The following is a 19,276-nucleotide window of genomic DNA, read 5'->3' as shown; positions in this document are numbered from 1 at the left end:
GTACATGTCTGTGTCCGATAGGTGTTGTGACCTTAGGCCACCTTCTTGGCCTCCCTCTGGACCTGATTTTGCCCTATGTGACAAGAAGGGACTTGAGGTGACTCCCAGCTCTTCAACTGAGTGCTTTTTCCATTAGTATGGAGGGGCTGCCTTTTGAAGGTTCTCTGTACCCTTCTTTTGTTTCTTTGTGCCTTTTATTGACAGAGTGAAGCACTGACAGCTCTGCTCTGAGAGATGGATTCCAGAGGGAGCTGAGCTGGGCTGAGTGACTGCAGCCATCTCAGTTGGCCTCAGAGGCCAGCAGCCTTGCTGGAAGAACCTCTGGTTGGGCAGGATGAGGGGGTGAAAAGGGGGAGTCACATGGCTATGCTTCTCCATTTGGGATTTAAACTGCTTCCTGTTTTTACTTTTAGGATGAATACCTTTCCCTCGTGGCCAGGCTTATTATCCATTTTCGAGATATTCGTAAGTAAGATTTCACATTTCTGGTTTGTTATGATCACTGTGAGAGGCTAGTTCTATTGCTATCTGTTGGCGGCTTTCTGGGTGGATCGAAGTGCCTGAGTTGGAACATCTGTGTCAACTTGTCTGCTTCTGGGAAATTCCTCACTGCATAGCATTTGATTCCAAATTCTGCATCCTCCCAGAGCCTCAGAAATGCTAATTCTGACATGATAGAAATGTTGACCTCAAAGAGGTCTAAACTGGGCTGCTCTTTTCTCTTGTGTACTTATCTACATTTTTATAAAGCTTTGCTTTCACACTCTGGGCAATTTTCATTAAGCAGTTTACCCTGAAACATATGCTTTCTTCCTTAATAGTTGGTTTTATTCACCTATGGAGGCCTGATCTAAATGTGTGTTTCTGTGACTGTAAGCTTCTGGGTCATCCTCCTAAATCCCCACCCCTTGTTCCCTGCCATGCTGAAGATCGCTTCGTCTCATGTTGTGTCCCCCTGTAGAGAGTTCCTGCTGTTGTTCTTTCAGACTGGCCAGGCAGTGGCTCTAGTTCTTCAGTAGTTTTCAAGACATCCTGGGGCAGGTATTCTTTGTGCTTTCATGTGTTATGTGGAATCATGTGGACCTTGAGTGTTCCTGGATAACTGTATCCTGTGAAGGAAACTCATGCTGGTGGCTACTCTGGACTCTAGCCAGCAACCTTCCTACCCACCCTGGTTATGTAAGCACTGGAGAGGGCTGCTTTTGACATGGGTCAGAAACTGTTTCCCTTTGGTTTTGTAGCAGTTGGAATGTGGGTTGGAGAGGTAGTTGTGGCTTTAGTGGCAGTCGACAAGGGCAGAGAGAGAGATTGAGAATCCCTGAGCTCAGTAGGGTTTTCTGCTTTTCACACTGACCTTTTATTAGAATGGCCACCAAGGTAGACTTAATGAGATTTCACTTTCTTTGGGGATTGGGGAAGGACCTGGGAAATGTAGAAGAGAAGGAACTAGAAGTCTGAGGAACAAGTAGTGGGATGTCCTGAAGTGGGCACTCCCACCCCATGCTGTGCTCATCTTAATAGTGGCCTAGTGACCATTAGGCCCTGGGTTTCCTGGGCTCATATGGAAGCTTTAGACTACTTTGTCAGGGAATTTCTTCCCCAGATACTGGGGCTAGGTAGACCTGACTTCCTGTAGCCTTGGGCATCCTCAGTTTCTTCACCTAGGAAATGGAAATGCTGCTTCATCAGAGTGATCTGAAAATGGAGGTGTTACGAGTTCTCAGCACCATTCTAGCTCCTTCATAGGTTCTTGGTGTTCTCTTACAGTTGATGCCTCAGGGCCTGAGAAGGAAGGAAAAGCAGAGTAGGCCCAGGGTACCTGAGACTTCAGCAGTTCCCTGAGGCCCCAGGTGGACCTCCAAGTGGTGCCCTCTACCCCTAGGCCTCTTGCATGTTCAGCATGTGGTTGCCAGAAGAACCAGTGGCTTCTTGGGGTTGAGGCTCTGAGGTCTGTTTGCCTAGTTTCTGGGCAGGGTCAGTTCAGTTTTAGCAAATAACCTCTGATCAAATGTCTACAAAGCTGACTTACCCTGAAAACATGTGTTTATATAAAACTTTGTTTACTTTGTTTTTCTGCTTGTGTTTTTATATAGATAACAAGAAATCTCAAGCTTCTGTCAGTGGTAAGAGTTTTTCCTTTTGAAATAGTCTTTCCTAACCTAAGATTGGGGTGGCAGGAATGAGATGATGCCTACTTTGTGCACATTTTCAAAGAAGAATTTCCAAAGATCTCTAGCAGGAAGGAGGCTGATCAGTCATGCCTCAGTGTCTCCTCCACCCTTCATCTTCTTGGAAACTGAAATCAGATGATGCCTCTCTGTCCAGGTTTCTAGCAAGATTATAAAAACTCACAAAGCTCTTATTGTCTAAAAGTACTAAGCTCTCTTGGAGAAAACTATAATCTGTAGTAACATGTTTTAGAGAATAACTGCAAATTCCTTTCCCTTAAGTTATGCAATTTCTTTACAAGTTTAGAAATCGTCCCATTTTAATTTCTAGGTTTTATCACTTACGGGGAATTCTGGTGGTTGAGCTCTGGTCTCCGCAGTCAGTGTAGGGGTGAGCAAATCCAAGCTGGTTATCTGAGCTCCAGCCTGTCAGAAAGGGTGCAGCTTGAATCACCCTAGACAGTAGAGCTGAAAATACCAGGTGCCCTACCTCAGTGGACCCTGCCTCAACCAGCACAGTAATTCTCAGCCAGATGGACCCAGTTGGGTTCAAGTGTTTTGTGGCCTGGACTCTGGCTTTGATGTGTGGATTCTTTAGTCACCACCCAGTTCTATGGCAGGGTGACCCAACCAGGCCATATTTGTCTGCACGTAACCCTTTGCCGTGAGTCCACACTGTGGTAATGATGGCATCAGCCTTCTTGTCTTTGATTGTGGCATCGCTCATTAGCTGTGCTATCCTGAGAGCTCTGCCCCTCAACCCTCTGTCGAGCCCTCCTACACTTTTTAGCCTACTCTGATGTGCTGCTCTTAGCCACAGGGCTGAACTGGGACCGTGTCCTGCAGAGACTTGACAGCAGAGACTAGGCACTACTTGTGCCCTCACTGGGAAGTGTCTATATAGCCCCTTTTGTTTTTCTGATCCAGCCATCCTGTTACCGCTTGCTAAGGAGTAAGTGCCCTCAGATTTTGTTGTCTCTGGAAGTCCCTCCTGGTTGCCACCTGCCCTCGAGGCATCAGCCTATCTTCACTTAGCTGTAGGATCAGAGGGGTCCTTTGTCACTCAGCACTAGTACCCTGTCACAGACCAAACTAGGAATGTGGGGTATGCTTCCTGTTTTCAAGGAGCTCTCATTCCAGCAGTAGACACCGGTACACCCAGAGTCCTGGCCCTGGGCATTTGGGAGGCTCCAGGACTCTGGCTTTCACCATTTGGGGCTTTGTGGGAGGAAAGTATATAGATGGGAGGAGATCTGTGCCCCTTGAGAATCATATCTTGAGACTTCCTAGTTCAGGGGCACTTTCCTGAGATGTACTCCCTTGTGTTCCCACAGACCCCATGAATGCCCTGCAGAGCCTGACTGGAGGACCCACTGCAGGAGCAACTGGAATCGGCATGCCTCCTCGGGGCCCAGGACAGTCCCTGGGGGGGATGAGTGGCCTTGGTGCTATGGGGCAGCCAATGGCACTCTCAGGGCAGCCACCACCTGGGACCTCGGGAATGGCCCCTCATGGAATGACTGTGGTGTCTACAGCACCTCCTCAGAGTGAGTACTATACTTCCTAGAGAATTTACTTTCTTTGTAGGTAACACTGCATTTTATTTCTTTGCTTGTGATGGTATTGAGAAAAGCATAGAGAAGCCACAAACAGCTTGGTTCTTTTGTCTGTACTGGGTCTGAAAAGAAAAGCTCCAAGCCCTCTTTGAGCTCCCAGAATGGTTAAGTGATACTAATCCCTCCTTGTCCTGTACAGAAGGAGGGGTACTTGTAAGAGGTTGGGGAGGGCCTGGGACAACATCCAAAGGGTTATGTTTTGTCATTGAAATAGAAACAGTATGTTTCAGGGGATTCTCAGCCATGAAGCAGTGCCATGTCAGCACCCCACCACCCCACAGTCTGACAAGGGCTATCTCCTGGTGCTGCTTTTGCACTAGTCAGTCCTGGCTTGTGACTCACAGCCACATCTTCACTGGGCTCCCTTTCCTTGAAGGAGGTGCTTTGTCCTTTGCACTGTTCTCTGGGATGTGTCCCCGGTTCCTGCATGCAGCTCCTTTGAGGTGGGATAAAGGACAAAGCACCTTTTCCTTCTGCTTTCCAGGACCCTTCTTGATGTCCTTCTGACTCCCATAAACATGTATTCAGTACTTGTAATGCACTGTGTCCACTGCAAAATGCTTCCGTACTTTTTCCCCCTTTATGTAACTGTTTAATAAACAGTTTGAGAGTCACAGGAAATTATAAACTAGCACAGTTCTCATGTGCCCTTCACTCAGCTGTCTCCAATGATAATATCTTACTTAGTATGTTGTCTAAAGTGAAAAATAGCACAGGACAATACTGCCAACTTAGATCGAGACTTTCATTCAAACTTCACCAGTTTTTATATGCATTCCTGGCTGTGCATATATGAGTATATGTAGCTCTGTGAGATTTCTTCACGTGTGTATCAAGTAACTGTCACTATACACGGTGTACAGAACCATAATCACCAACAAACTCCTATATCATATCTGAGAAATTATATCCTCTCACAGGGTCTGGTAGCACACACCTGTAATCCTAGCTGCTCAGGAGACTGAGGCAGGAGAATCATATGTTCCAGGCCACCCTGGGCAACCTAGCGAAACCGTGTCTCAAAGTAAAGAGGGCTAGGGATGCAGCTCATTGGTAAAGTTTGCCCCGGTTTCAGTCGCCTCTATTGCAAAGAAAAAGAAAAAAAAAAAAAAAAAAAAAAAAATCACACCCTCCCTTTAAGCCTGAACCTGACAACCACCTATCTTCCCTTCCACTCTATTCTATGTCACTTTGCACTTATTGTAGAAACTGACTTATGTGATAAGTGACTTTGAGATTAGCCCTTGTATTTCTGATGATGCCCTTAAGATCCAAACTGTATCTGTAGTTCATTCCTTTAATTGCTGAGTAGGGTATCATGGAATGGATGTTTCATAGTTTACTTATCTTCTCACCTTTAAAGGACATCTGGGTTTGTCCAGTTTTGAGCTATCATAAATAAAGATGCTGTGGACAGCTGTGTATAGGTTTTAGTGTTTGGGTATATTTTTGCCATGTGTCCCTCACAGTAACCCTGTGAAGAGTACAGAGCAGCTACCCCTGCTTTGCCAGTGATGCAGCTATAGCCAAGAACTGGAATGGAAACTGCTGCCTGATCCCAGCACCCCTTTCATTGACATGAATCCCCTGTGTCAGGCATCTTCCTTTCTGCCCTCCTTGTCTGGAACCTTCCTACATCCCAGTCACTCCCTCTCTTATCTTCATTCTCTCCTTCTTCCTAATTTTTTGCCATCTAACTTTTGGCACATTCCAATCTCATCCTCAGACAATTTCTGCTCTTCAACCCAATCTGCTGTTTTCATGCACCTGATATACACACAGAGTGGGTTTATGCAAGGACACACAGAAGTTCCAGCTCCTTTTACAGTATATCCTGTATACTGGTTGGATTCCTTTTTAGGTTTCTATTTTATAATAGGAAATGGTTTTTAAAAATGTGAGTTTAGAGTGTTCACATCGTTTTCTCTGTAATCCTACTCCTAAGACTTTGTCTTGAACCAGTTATTTTTCAGAAGTTCAGTGGTGACGCTCTGCTATCCTGCCCATACCCTCCCTAGTCTGACCTTGGCCCACATCCTGTTTTCAGCTTTCACAGGGCCTGGTCTACTGGGTAGCACTAGTTGAAAGTTGATGTGTCTTCTTCTGCAGTCCTGTTACTGTCTCTGTCAGTACCTTCCTCCCTGCTTTTGACCCCTTACCTCCTTGGCCTCCCTGAAATAGGTAGTGTTGCCCAATGGACATTTGATATCCTTCCTGATGTCTTCTGCAAACATCATTGCATGTCCCCAGGAAGTCAAAGTGTGGGTCAGATTTTTCAGGGACTCCCAAAAGATTGGATGGAGGACACTGTCATAGTCTCCAGGTGATCAAAGGTTAGCCAGAGAATGCTGAGACTGCTAACTATGCATATGTCTAGGGGCTGTAGTATAGGGTTGAAAAGACTTTTCCCCCCCACTATGTTTGTTTTTGCTCTATAGCAAATTTTGTACCATGTACATATGAAAGTGACTTTGAAAATAATTTCTAGCTGGGAGTGGTGGGACAGTCCTATAATCCAAGCAGCTTGGGAGGCTGAGATAGGAGGATTGAGAGTTCAAAACAAGCTCAGCAACTTAGCGAGGCACTAAGCAACTGAGATCCTTTCTCTAAATAAAATACAAAAATGGGCTGGGGATGTGGCTGAGTGGTTAATCTGCAGTACAAAAAAAAAAAAAATTCTAGTCAGGAGCATTGATGCACACCTGTAATTCCAATTACTTGGGAGACTGAGGCAGATGGCACATTCAAGGCCAGCCTTGGCAACTTAGACCCTATCTCAAAATTAAAAAGAAAAAGGACTAGGAATGTAGCTCAGTGATAGAGGTCCCCTGGGTTCATTTTCCAGTACTTCAAAATAACAAAAATAATTTCTACTTCTGGCTGTGTGACAGACTGTGTGTTGAGGATCTCTTCTCCTGGATATGTAGATCCTGGTTAGACTGTACTGCAGAAGGCTAAACATGGCCCACTGCTAGATGGAGGAAGGCAAGTCTAGAATTCCTCTCTCTCACTAGGATTTGTACTGGGGCTTCTGGCACCACCACCCCCAGCTCCCCTAGACGCACCTGGAAATTGGAGGAAAACATCCCCAGTTTAAGCCTGTGAGAATTGCACAGATTAAGATCATGCAGTGAGCACATAATCAAAAATCACCAGGTAGGAAGGGAAACAAACACCATGAAGGAGAACAAAGATAGTAAACAGATATAAATCCACTCAGGAACCACACATACCAGTATTATTAGATATGTACTCAGCTCCACACGTGTAAGGAAATAGTACCAGGTGTGGTGGCAAACATCTGTGAGGCCAGCTACAGCAATTTAGCGAGGCCCTAAGCAACTTAGACCCTGTGTCAAAATTAAAAATAAAAAGGGCTGGTGATGTAGCTCAGTGATACGGTGCCCCAGGCTAAATCCCCAGTACTGAGGAAAAGAAAGAAAAGATAAATGACAACTAAAAAAACCCTATCAGGAGTGACAAGGAGATCTGAAAAGGAGCCAGTGGAACTTTTAGAAATGAGAAATACAATTATTGAAAGAACATGGATAAGTAAACAGCAGATTCAGTGGAACTGAAGAAAGTATTTGTGAACTAGAAGCTAATTCTGAAGAAAATACCTAAAATGAAACACAAAAAAGAGGACAAGGAAAATATAAAAGTAAGGACAAGAAATGTGGAAGAGGGCTGGGGTTGTGGCTCAGTGGCAGAGCACTTGCCCTAGCATATGTGAGACACTGGGTTCAATTCTCAGCACCACATATAAATAAATAAATAAAATAAAGGTCTATCAACAACTAAAAAAAAAATATTTAAAGAAAGAAAAGAAAAAAAGAAATGTGGAAGAGTAGAAGTATGACCAGGTTCTAATCAAAATCCTAGAGTACCAAATGGAGAGAATGGAAGAAAAAGTTCATGAAGAGGTAACAAAAAGCCAGCTGACCCAAGTGAACTAAACAGGTCATCTGTGTCTTAACCTGCTGTTGCAAAAATACAAGCACCACAGCCCAGAAGAGTATCTTAGAAACAACTAGTTCCAATAAAGGAACACTAAGTAGACTCCAACAGTAGTGTAAAATATTAAAGCATTGGGAACAGAGCTGCCAACCATGTGTGCCTGCAAATCTCATATAAGGCCAAGGGAGGCAAGATGTTTTTAGATTAAAAACATCTAGGACCTTCACCAAAAGGTTTTCTAAAGGGGAGTAGCCTTTTATTAGCTCATCAATTCCTCTTCCCCCTCAAGCCATCTTTTTGAGATGCAGGCACATAATAGAAAAAGAGGTATTGTACGTGAGGGGTAGTAAATGTGTGTAACTCTAAGCCCATGATTGTCAGCTGGGGTAATTGTGTACCATAGAGACATTTGACAATGCCTGGAGATCATTTTGGATGTCATTTCTGTAGGGGTGCCACTGACCTGTAATACATAGAGGCCAGAGATACTGCTAAAACATCTTATGTAGAATGGAACCCAATAATATAACTGACATACCAAAATGTCAGTAATGCTCAAAGCTAATTTGGTACTGACATACCAAAATGTCAGTAATGCTCAAAGCTAATTTCTACACAGCCTTACTCCACTCCAAGCACAATTTTGATTGTTTTACTTATAACAGATTGTTTAATTCTTACTGTAGTGTATAGAGTAGGTATTATTCTTTTCTAACATAAAATAAGAAGGATTGGGGGTGTGGCTCAGTGGTTACGTATCCCTGGGTTTAATCTCTAGTACCCAAAAGAAATAAATAGTAAACTTGAGAAAGAGGTTAAAATATTGGTAAGCTCTACTTTTTCTTTTTGGTACCAGGGGTACTTAGCCACATCCCCAACCACCCCACCTCACCCACCCCACCTCTGCTTTTTTTTTGGAGACAGGGTTTGACAAAGTTTCTTAGAGCCTCACTAAGTTGCTGAGGCTGGCCTCAAACTTGGTATCCTCCTGCCTCAGCCTCCTGAGTTGCTGAGATGATTACAGGAATGTACCACCAGATCCAGCAAACTTTATACTTTCAAGTTAAATATATATGATAAAATTGAAAAATAAAAACAAGAAATAATTTGTAAATTTCAAAACAATTAAAAAAATGGAATAATGAAAAAAGTGACAAAATCCAAACAACATACAAAGTTCAATCCAGTCATTCAAAGAAAATGCAATTTAAAAAAAAAAGAACTGGTGCACCCCTGCAATTCCAGCAACTTTGAGGCAGAGGCAGGAGGATTGCAAGTTTCAAGACCAGCCTGGGCAACCTAGCAAGGCCCTAAGGGACTTAGCCAGATCCTGTCTCAAAAGGGGATTTGTGGGACTAGGGATTTGACTCAATGGTTAAGTGCCCTTGGGTTCAATTCCTGGTACTTAAAAAAAAAAAAAAAAAGAAGAAAAAGGAGAAGAAGAGACAAATAGAAATGAATTGAAAAATGTAAATAATCATAATGTGAATGAACTAAGTTTTTCTGCTAAAAGACAGGAAACATGAGATTAAGTAGAACTGTAAGGAAATAGTACAAATATGTTATCCTTCAGGAAATACCTACAATAGAAGATGCAGAAAGATACAAAAACAGAAAGTGAACAGATTTATTGGACAATTACCTCAGTTACTTCTTTTGCTATTGCTAGTTAAGCAGACAAAAATTGGTATGTTTAGAAAAGATCTGAAAAATGTGATTAACAACTTAAGCTAAGCACAGCATGGAACAAATATGTTTACAAAAATCAACCAATCAACCATAAAACAAACCTCAACATTTAAAAGATTATTGTCATTCACATATTTTCTGAATTCCAAACAGAGTTAGCAGTCTGTATCCAAAACATAAATATAATACTTCTTATACCTACCAAGAATGGCTCAAATAAATCATGACACTGTCAAGTGCTGGTGATGGTGAAACTGAAACACTCATATATTGCAGATGGTAAAATGGTACAGCTTCTTTAAAAATGAAACATGCACCTCAGCCTTAACATTCTTGGGCATTTATTGCAGAGAAATTAAAACTTCCCATAAAAACTCATGCAAAGAGTGTTTATAGTTTGTTTTGTAGTACTAGAGATTGAACCCAGGGATACTCTATCACTGAGCTACATTCCCCAGCCCTTTTTTATTTTGAGATAGGTCTTGCTGAGTTTCCCAGACTGGTACAATCCTGCTGTCATAGTCTCTCAAGTCTCTGGGATTACAGGTGTGTATCTGGCTTATAGTTTTATTTGTAATATCCTGAATCTGCAGTCATCTCAGATGCCCTACATCATGTGAGTGGTCACATCCTAGGAGATATTTATACCATAGAATTACTGCTTGGCATTAGGAGCTATTGGTATCACTAGAAAGTAGGAGGTGATCTTTAGAAAATTATGTGGAAGGAAGAAAAGCCAACCCAAGAGTTCATACTGTGTCGTTCTCTTAGTATGTAACATTTTTAAATTTTGTATAATTTTGAAATGACAAACTTTTGGAAATAGAGGGCACCTTAGTGGTTGTTGTGTCTTGAGAAGCAGACACAAAAGGAGGTGGAAACTGAGAGATCCATAAGGTATTAAAACTATTTAGTGTCTTGCTCTGGAGGTGGTGAACCCACACAGGTGATAAAATTGTATAGAACTTGGTACACGTGCCCATATGATTAGCACACATTCTGGCTGTGATGTTACAGTTTTACAAAACGCCACCATTGGGGAAACAGGGCCAAACACACAAAAGATCTCTGAATTCATTCATTCTTTTTTTATTTTTATTTTTTACAGCTTTATTGATTTTTGTTTTCACTTGTAGATGGATATGGTAACCTTATTTTATTTATTTTTATTTGGTGCTGAGGATCAAACCCAGTGCCTCACACATGCGGGGCAAGTGCTCTACCATTGAGCCACAACTCCAGCCCCTTTATTGATTCTTATTAGCATATAATTCACCCATTAAAAATGCACCATTCAGGGCTGGGGATATAACTCAGTTGGTAGAGTGCTTGCCTTGCATGCACAAGGCCCTGGGTTCAATCCCCAGCACCACAAAAACAAGAACAAAAAACAACAACAAAAAATGCACCATTCAACCCCATTTGTGTACAGTGAATCAAAATGCAGTCTGTAAAAATAAAAAATGCACCCTTTAGTGTTTTGTTTTGTTTTGTTTGGTATATTCACAGTTAATACAGACAATTTTAGAACATTTTCATCACCTCTAAAGAAACCTCGCCATGGAAAATCTTGTGACTGTTATATCAGCATTGTTCACAATAGCCAAAAAATGGGAACAATCCATATGTCCATCAACTGATGACTGTTGACAAAATATGGTAAATTTATATAGTGCAGCTTATTTAACAATAAGATATCAGTAAAACCTATGACATTCTACAACATAGGTGAACTTTGTAAACATTGTGCTAAGTGAAAAAAGCCAGTCATAGAATAGTACATATCATCTGATGCCTTTTTTTTTTTTTTTTGGGAACCTAGGGTCACTTATCCACAAGCCACATCCCCAACCCTTTTTTTTTTTTTATTTTGAGACACAATCTCCCCAAGTTTCTTAGGACCTCATTTTAAGTTGCATAGGCTGGCTTTGAACTTGTGATATTCCTGCCTCAGCCTCCCAAACTGCTGGAATTACAGGTGTCCACTGCCCCACCCAGCTTGTCTGACACCGTGCATTTGAAATGTCCACAGTAGGCAAATCCACAGAGATAGAAAGTAGATCAACATTTGCCAGAGACTAGACTTTTTGTCCATCCCAAAAATGTAGCTGGCCCTTTTCTTTCTCTCTTCTCTTCCATGGTACTAGGGAATTGAATCCACTCTACCGCTGAGCTACATCCCCAGCGCCCCCCTTTTTTGTTTTTCTAATGTTTTTTTAGCTGGGCACTGTAGTATACCTTTAATCCCATCAGCTCAGGAGGCTGAGGCAGGAGGATTGGGAGTTCAAAGCCAGCCTCCACAAAATCAAAGTGCTAAGCAACTCAATGAGACCCTATCTGAAACAAAATACAAAATAGGACTGTGGATGTGGCTCAGTGGTTGAGTGCCCCTGAGTTCAATCCCCAGTATGAAACAAAACAAAAAATAAAATTAAATAAGTAAATAAATGAATAAATAAATAGAATTATTTTTTAGTTGTAAATAGGCACAATACCTTTATTTTATTTATTTATTTTTATGTGGTACTGAGGATCAAACCCAGTGCCTCACACATGCCAGGAGTGCTCTACCACTGAGCTACAACTTCAGCTCTTTATTTTTCATTTTGAGACAAGGTTTTGCTGTGTGTCCCAGGCTAGCCTTGAACTTCATCCTTCTGCCTTAGCTTTCTGAGTAGCTGGGATGCATTGGTCCTTTTCTCTTAGATTGTTATAGAGTAATTCATGATACTAAAGTGACACAAATTCCACTTCTTGTCTGATCAGGAGTGTTCAGATTCCAGCAGCAACCTGGGCAGCAGGCCCTACCCAAATGCCCTTCTTGTCTGCAGATCAGCTGTCGTGGCAGTGGGACTTTGGCTTGCTGCTTCTTCCCTTGCTATGCAGCCCTAAGGCAGCCCTTGGACCTAAATCTGGGTCTCTTCTTTAGCTCAGCTCCAGCTCCAGCAGGTGGCACTGCAGCAACAGCAGCAACAGCAGCAACAGCAGCAGTTCCAGCAGCAACAGGCTGCACTACAGCAGCAGCAACAGCAACAGCAACAGCAGTTTCAGGCTCAGCAGAGTGCCATGCAGCAACAGTTCCAGGCAGTGGTGCAGCAGCAGCAACAGCTCCAGCAGCAGCAACAACAGCAGCAGCACCTGATTAAGTTGCATCATCAAAACCAGCAACAGGTACAGGGTTCCTCTATTATCACTTTGTAACTCCTTTTTGTAGTCCTTGAGCCCAGGGCAGGTGTCAACCACAGTGCTGGGTGCAGGAGCCCAGAGACAGCAAAGGTCCTCCTGATACCTTGCTACCAGCTCTGCTTCATGGACCAGAAATGTGTTGCACAGGCAGAAGAAACAGGCTTTGGCTTGGTAGGAAGGTACTGTGATTACAGGAAGAGGACCTCTCAGTGAGGTTCCAATTAACTGGTTTCTGGCCTGCTGTGTGCTGTGGGAACTATAAGAGAGTTGTAAAAGATTTAACTGGAGTGAGAAGGGAGATGTGGGGATATTTGAACCATGCTGTGGATACATTTCTTTTTCTTCTTTCTTTCTTTGGAATATAACTAGGAATATAACCCAGGGCACTCTACCCCTGAGTTACATGCCCAATCCTTTTTTTTTTTTTTTATTTTTTTTATTTTTTTTTTATTTTGAGACAGGGTCTCACAAAATTGCCCAGGTTAACCTCAAACTTATGATCCTCCTGCCTCAGCCTCCCAAGTTGCTGGTATTACAGGTGTGTACCAATAAGCTTGACCTGGGCACTTTTCTTTTGAGGACATAGGCACTTCCTGCTGTGTCTCCCTCTTGGTGTCTGGGCACAGCATCAGTTCCTCCTATAGATGGTATTCTATAGGGCAGTGAAAATTCCACATTAAATGCGCTGCTGATCAGGTTTTGTTCTCCCATGGTTTTCAGTTAGAATCTTGATGTGTTCAGCATCTGTCCTCATGGCAGGTGTTGACTGAGAGACAAAAGCCCTAAGGGAGCCTCTCTACCTGCTGGCCTACTCTAGATTTGTGAGACTCTTCTCTCAGAGCTGGCAGTGACTCTTCGGCCTCACTAGTCTGCCTCATCCTGAAAAGCAGATATTGATTATCCTCATGAGGCTCGTACTGCTGACCACTCTAGGGACAAAACGGCATCATTGGATAGGCTGCAGAGATCAGTTGCACAAGCTTTTAGCCCACCTGTGGGACTCCATCTCTTCTTTGTTACCCTTTCTTTCTTTTTTTTTTTTTTTTTTAATTTATTTTTATTATAAACAAATGGGATACATGTTGTTTCTGTTTGTACATGGAGTAACAGCATACCATTTGCATATTCATAAATTTACATAGAGTAATGATGTTTGATTCATTCCATTATTTTTTTCCTTCCCCCCCGTCCCTCCTTCCTCCATTCTTGTCCCACTCCCACCCCCCATTAAGTGTCATCATCCGCTTATCAGTGAGAACATTCCTCTTTTGGATTTTTGAGATTGGCTTATCTCACTTAACATGATATTCTCCAATTTCATCCATTTGCCTGCAAATTCCATAATTTTATTATTCTTTATAGCTGAGTAACATTCCACTGTATATATATACCACAGTTTCTTTATCCATTTATCAATTGAAGGGCATCTAGGTTGGTTCCATAGTCTGGCTATTGTGAATTGAGCCGCTATGAACATTGATATGGCTGTATCTCTGTAGTGTGCTGATTTTAAGTCCTTTGGGTATAGGCCGAGGAGTGGGATAGCTGGGTCAAATGGTAGGTCCATTCCAAGTTTTCTAAGGTATCTCCACACTGCTTTCCAGAGTGGCTGCACTAATTTGCAGTCCCACCAGCAATGTATGAGTGTACCTTTTTCCCCACATCCTCGCCAACACCTATTGTTGCTTGTGTTCTTGATAATCGCCATTCTAATTGGGGTGAAATGGAATCTTAGTGTAGTTTTGATTTGCATTTCTCTTATTCCTAAAGATGTTGAACATTTTTTCATATATCTGTTGATTGCTTGTACATCTTCTTCTGTGAAGTGTCTGTTCATTTCCTTAGCCCATTTGTTGATTGGATTGTTTGTATTCTTGGTGTAGAGTTTTTTGAGTTCTTTATAGATTCTGGAAATTAGCGCTCTATCTGAAGTATGAGTGGCAAAGATATTCTCCCACTCTGTAGGCTCTCTCTTCACATTACTGATAGTTTCCTTTGCTGAGAGAAAGCTTTTTAGTTTGAATCTATCCCAGTGGTTGATTCTAGCTTTTATTTCTCGTGCTATGTGTTACCCTCTTAAACCTAGATAGTTCTCTTGAGCCATCTCAGGGTGGACCTTCTTCCAGTGTCCAGGGCATAGGCACATACTTGTTGTATTGTAGGTATCTGAAAGGCAACTGGCATTTGACCTTGGATGTCCAGAACCCTTTTATGGAACATACTCTCCTCCCCAAGTAAGAGGTCAACTGGGTAGGCCTCCTTGAATGCTGTACTCATGCTTCACTGGGCTTCTTGGGACAAACTGGCACAGGGAAGAACTGGCACTCCAAAAGCTGATGGATAATAACCAAGTACTGCTTGTTCTATTTCTAGATACAGCAGCAGCAGCAGCAGCTACAAAGGATGGCACAGCTGCAATTACAACAGCAGCAGCAGCAGCAACAGGCTTTGCAGGCCCAGCCACCAATACAGCAGCCACCACTGCAGCAGCCACAGCCTCCCCCCTCCCAGGCCTTGCCTCAGCAGCTGCCACAGATGCATCACCCACAGCACCACCAGCCACCACCACAGGCTCAGCAGGCCCCAGTTGCACAGAACCAACCATCACAACTCACACCACAGTCACAGAACCAGCCTTTGGTGTCACAGGCTCAAGCCCTCCCTGGACAGATGTTGTACCCCCAACAGCAGCTGAAATTTGTGAGTACCCAAGTCCCGTGGTAGAGCACATGTATCTCCTATGCTGTCATATGTGACTAGTGACTGTCAGCAGTGGTATCAAGTTCTTCAGCTATAGACATGTCCTTTACATGCTAGGACTTGGGTAGCTCTTCCTCATGCTGGCCCTCATATTTGACTCTAGCATAAGTTGAGGGAACGTGTACAGAGAGCCACTTTTGCATGCTCCATGGAGGTGTCACATCTTCCAAATCAAGTGACTAATTTCAGTAGTGACTGGGGACTTCAAGGTAGTGGAGAATTAGGTTGACAAGTAACCTCATCATGTAGGAAAATGTCCCACAAGATCCATCAGGTGGTCCACAGTGGTTTATTAACTGCTTGAAGTTATGTTCTGAGCTAAGACTTGTATGCACTTGTGTGCATGTGTATGTATGCACTCATGTGCCCTGGGATTGGAACATAAAGCCTTGTACACATGTTCTGCCATTGGGCCACACTCCCAGCCCTAAGCCAAGATCTTTTAGCCTTGTCATTACCATATTTTTGAGAAGAATATTCATAAAATATTATTATTTTCAGTCTCATTGTACATCTCTATACAAAGTAAATACAGTCCATGACAGAGGACAGAATATCACTACCAAGACAGAGGCAGCCATAACAGGGGCCATCTTTTGGACATCTTTTCAGCTCCCTTGGTGTTTGTGGCCTTTTCTCTTTGTGATTTATTGAGTGGTATGGGGCCAAGAGCCTCACCTGAACTGTCAGGGTGAAGAGGAGGTCCCACAGAGGCAGTCTGGGAGAGTTGTGAGGAGCAGATACAGTTATTCATCTGTTCCCTGAGAGCTCCACCCCACTGCCCCTACTGCAACCTGAACCTTTATGTAGTAGGATGTGTCCCCTGTTGGGATTGGGTGTTGTATCTTGGAGACATCTATGGAGGCACTTCCTGTCTGTGTCTAACCAAGGCCTACCTTGTCCCTGTGGAGGTTTCTCTACACAGTGGTCCCTCCTCCCTGGCTGTTGCCCATGCTTGTCTTTCTAGCTGAGCTTTGTGCTAGCTGACCAGACCTGGTTTCCTTCAAGGAGTCTGGGATCTGTTTAGGGATCTCATGGACCATCAGCATGTTTGACCAGAGGATGAACAGGCTTGAGTGTGCTCATGGCTTTGTTTGCAATGTTGACTGCCATGACAGGTACATGGAGGGTCCCAGTGGGAAGGCTGCAGTGCTGCTCACCAGAATTGGGAGATATGGGGGCTCAGCTCCACCAACTCAGAGCTTGGTTGATGGGGGATTTTTCTGATGACATTATGGGATCAGAGACAGCCAATAGGTGACATTGGAGCCCATGAAGTCATGGAAGTTCCATCCTCAACTCTCAAAGGCTCAGTTCTCAAAAGCTGCCACAGAGGTAGTGGGTACTCTGCTCTCTGCCCCATATGGCTCCAAAATGCATTCTCCCTTCCTTCCTCAAGGTGCGAGCTCCGATGGTGGTCCAGCAACCGCAGGTGCAGCCACAGGTGCAGGCCCAGGTGCAGCCCCAGGTGCAGCAGCAGGCAGCTGTGCAGACAGCTCAGACTGCCCAGATGGTAGCTCCTGGAGTCCAGGTGAGGGACTTGGGAGCCGAGGGCTTCTTTAATCACTAGCACACAAAGCTGTACAAAGGTCCTGATTGGCTTACTGGCTGAGTTGGTAAAGCATGGGGAATCCTCTCTCCTTTGCCCTCTGTGAGATAACTTCAAGATCCTCAGGGTAGCTACCTCTGCTTGGTAATGACTGGGACCCAACCAACTGCATAGAATGGGTATCCTTCATCTTCCTGTCTTTCTGCCAGACTGAGAAGGTACATTAGAGGAGCACCACAGTTTCATCCACATTTCAGCTTCCATTTGAGCCTCTGAGTATAGAACTGTGACTGCTAGCTTTCTAAAAACTAAGAAGAGGTTAGAAACAGCATTGAGCATCTGGCTCTAGAAGCCAAGCACAGGCATGTGCCACAGTAGGAATATGGGAGAGGGCATCCTTTGTTCTGCCCTCAGAGATTTGATCACCACATGGGCAGAAGTTTGCACCAATTCCTTCTTGCTGACTGGTGCATGCCCATTCTCTGCATGTCAGATGTCAGTGGAATGGTATCATACAGGTACTTTGCCTAGTATCTAGGAATTGGACACCAAGGGTCTCTGGGGATTGTCTGATACACCTGTATCACCTTCATGCCAGGATACATCTAATTGAATCCTGAATCCTTCCTGGGTCCACATGCTGGTCTTGACTCAGACGGGTTTAGCTTTAGAAAAAGTCAGAACATACTAATTGATGTGGTGAGGCTGTTGCTGGATACCAGCCCATAGATGGCACTCTTACTATATTTTGCCCTCAGGAAACTGTTAGCTGTGTTCCTGAAGTGCTTATCTGTGAACTTATTGAGCTTGGTGGCCAGTTGCACAGCACTGTGCGTCAGACACTTCAGGTTATGGTAATCCTGCGTGTCAGACATCATTTCACACTGGGAAGGAAATAACAGCACCACTGCATTGCTCAAGTCCTGGGCCTTTGCCTGAGACATGTGCCAATGGAGACATTTGGCTGAAGCTATCTACAGCCTTCCTCATCATTACACTAAGTGACCTGGGCCCAGGATGCCCATATCACCTGCCTGCTCAAATGTGGCCTTCTGTGAAATATACCCCAAACTTCACATTTATGGCTAGAGAAGGCTGACACCCTGTGTGAGGTTGGAGGCCATCTCTGCTACCACTATTGTGTGTCTTAAATGTGTTTTCAGTCCTCCTGGGAAATCCCTCTTCTTGATCTGCTGTATAGAGGAGTTCAGAGTGTGTTCAGAGTCAGCATGGTAGTGGCAGTGGGAGCCGCTACTGTTGCTGCTTTGTGACCTTGGGACCCACTTCATGGAAACCTCTGTACTGCTGGCCTAGCCAGTAGGAAAGGGAGAACCTACCTTTTCATCCCATCTCAGGGTTTGGAAAACAAGCAACCATGGAACAGACAACATAGGCAGCTGTTGTAGGCCCATTCTGCTGACTTGTTGATGAGCTGCTAGGTCAAGGGAGTGTGCCCAGTCACTTTGCTAATGTCTCATCAGCTGCCAGAAGCAGGAGGCCAACTGTGTGTGCTCAGTACCCTACACTGAACTTCTGTATAGGGTATGGCTCTTCTGCCAATTCCATACCCCCTGCTTTTGATGGAAGCCCTGTTCTAGCGTGGACACATGGCCAGCCATGGTCACAGTCACCTCTATAGCAGACACTTTATTAATTTTCTACCAACCCATTGGAACACCAAGAGTGGCAAATAGAGGTGAGCTCAGGTCCTGGTGGTCAGTCTGTTCAGGTAGGTACTGTGGAAAACTTTCAGGATCTCTAGTAGCCAGGGAGGTCACCATTTTGGTTTATTTCCAAGTGGGTTTTGTTTTTTTTTTTTTTTTTAGATTGTGCCTTCAGTGTTTTCAGGAGTGTGAGCCACCTGCCCTGCAGTACCCTGAGACTTGTGTTGCTATATGGTGGAATTGCTGAGTGCTGGTGGCAGAGCCTCATAGGTTCTCAAAGCCCAGGAACAGAGAGTACACATCCATGTTCTGCTTTTTTAATGCCAGTACATCTCAAGATTTGGTCCTCCTCCTTCTACAGGTTTTCTTGCAGTCTTTAATCTTGTCATGTTGCATTTTCTCATGTAGACTGGTTAGCCATCCTCACTACATTGTTCTGGCAACAGCAGGATCCTAGAGTTGTAACTTGGTGGGACAAGCCCTCCTGAGGGGACATCCTTGGATTCATGGCCTTCCTTTGAAACCTGGGTTACCACAGAGGACATACAGAGGCCACAGTACTCTGATCCCTAAAACATTATAAGTAGTAACTATAGAAAGTGAAGAGAAATATAGAAGAAACAACCCAGAGAGAAACAGCTTGGTGGTATTTCTGGTTATCTCACATTGTCAGAGTCCTGCTGCCTG

The 19,276-nt window shown here is 43.8% G+C and overlaps 1 protein-coding gene across 9 annotated transcripts in view; it reads left to right on the top strand.

Annotated features, from left to right (window-relative positions):
- Positions 1 to 19,276, top strand: part of MED15 (mediator complex subunit 15) — an 84,760-nt gene that overhangs the window by 33,105 nt on the left and 32,379 nt on the right. For 7 of the 9 annotated variants that reach the window (XM_079151997.1, XM_079151994.1, XM_079151992.1 and 4 more), the window contains exons 3-8: positions 414 to 465; positions 2,094 to 2,123; positions 3,503 to 3,715; positions 12,360 to 12,601; positions 14,990 to 15,316; positions 16,776 to 16,907. In XM_079151997.1, coding sequence (XP_079008123.1) covers positions 414 to 465; positions 2,094 to 2,123; positions 3,503 to 3,715; positions 12,360 to 12,601; positions 14,990 to 15,316; positions 16,776 to 16,907 — 996 coding nt within the window. The remainder of the gene's footprint in view (positions 1 to 413; positions 466 to 2,093; positions 2,124 to 3,502; positions 3,716 to 12,359; positions 12,602 to 14,989; positions 15,317 to 16,775; positions 16,908 to 19,276) is intronic. The other 2 variants (XM_079151999.1, XM_079151998.1) reach the window with 1 other exon arrangement.

Source organism: Sciurus vulgaris, assembly GCF_902686455.1.
Source record: "Sciurus vulgaris genome assembly, chromosome: 8".
NCBI classification, from domain to species: domain Eukaryota; kingdom Metazoa; phylum Chordata; class Mammalia; order Rodentia; family Sciuridae; genus Sciurus; species Sciurus vulgaris.
This window is presented reverse-complemented; position numbering and strand designations above follow the sequence as displayed.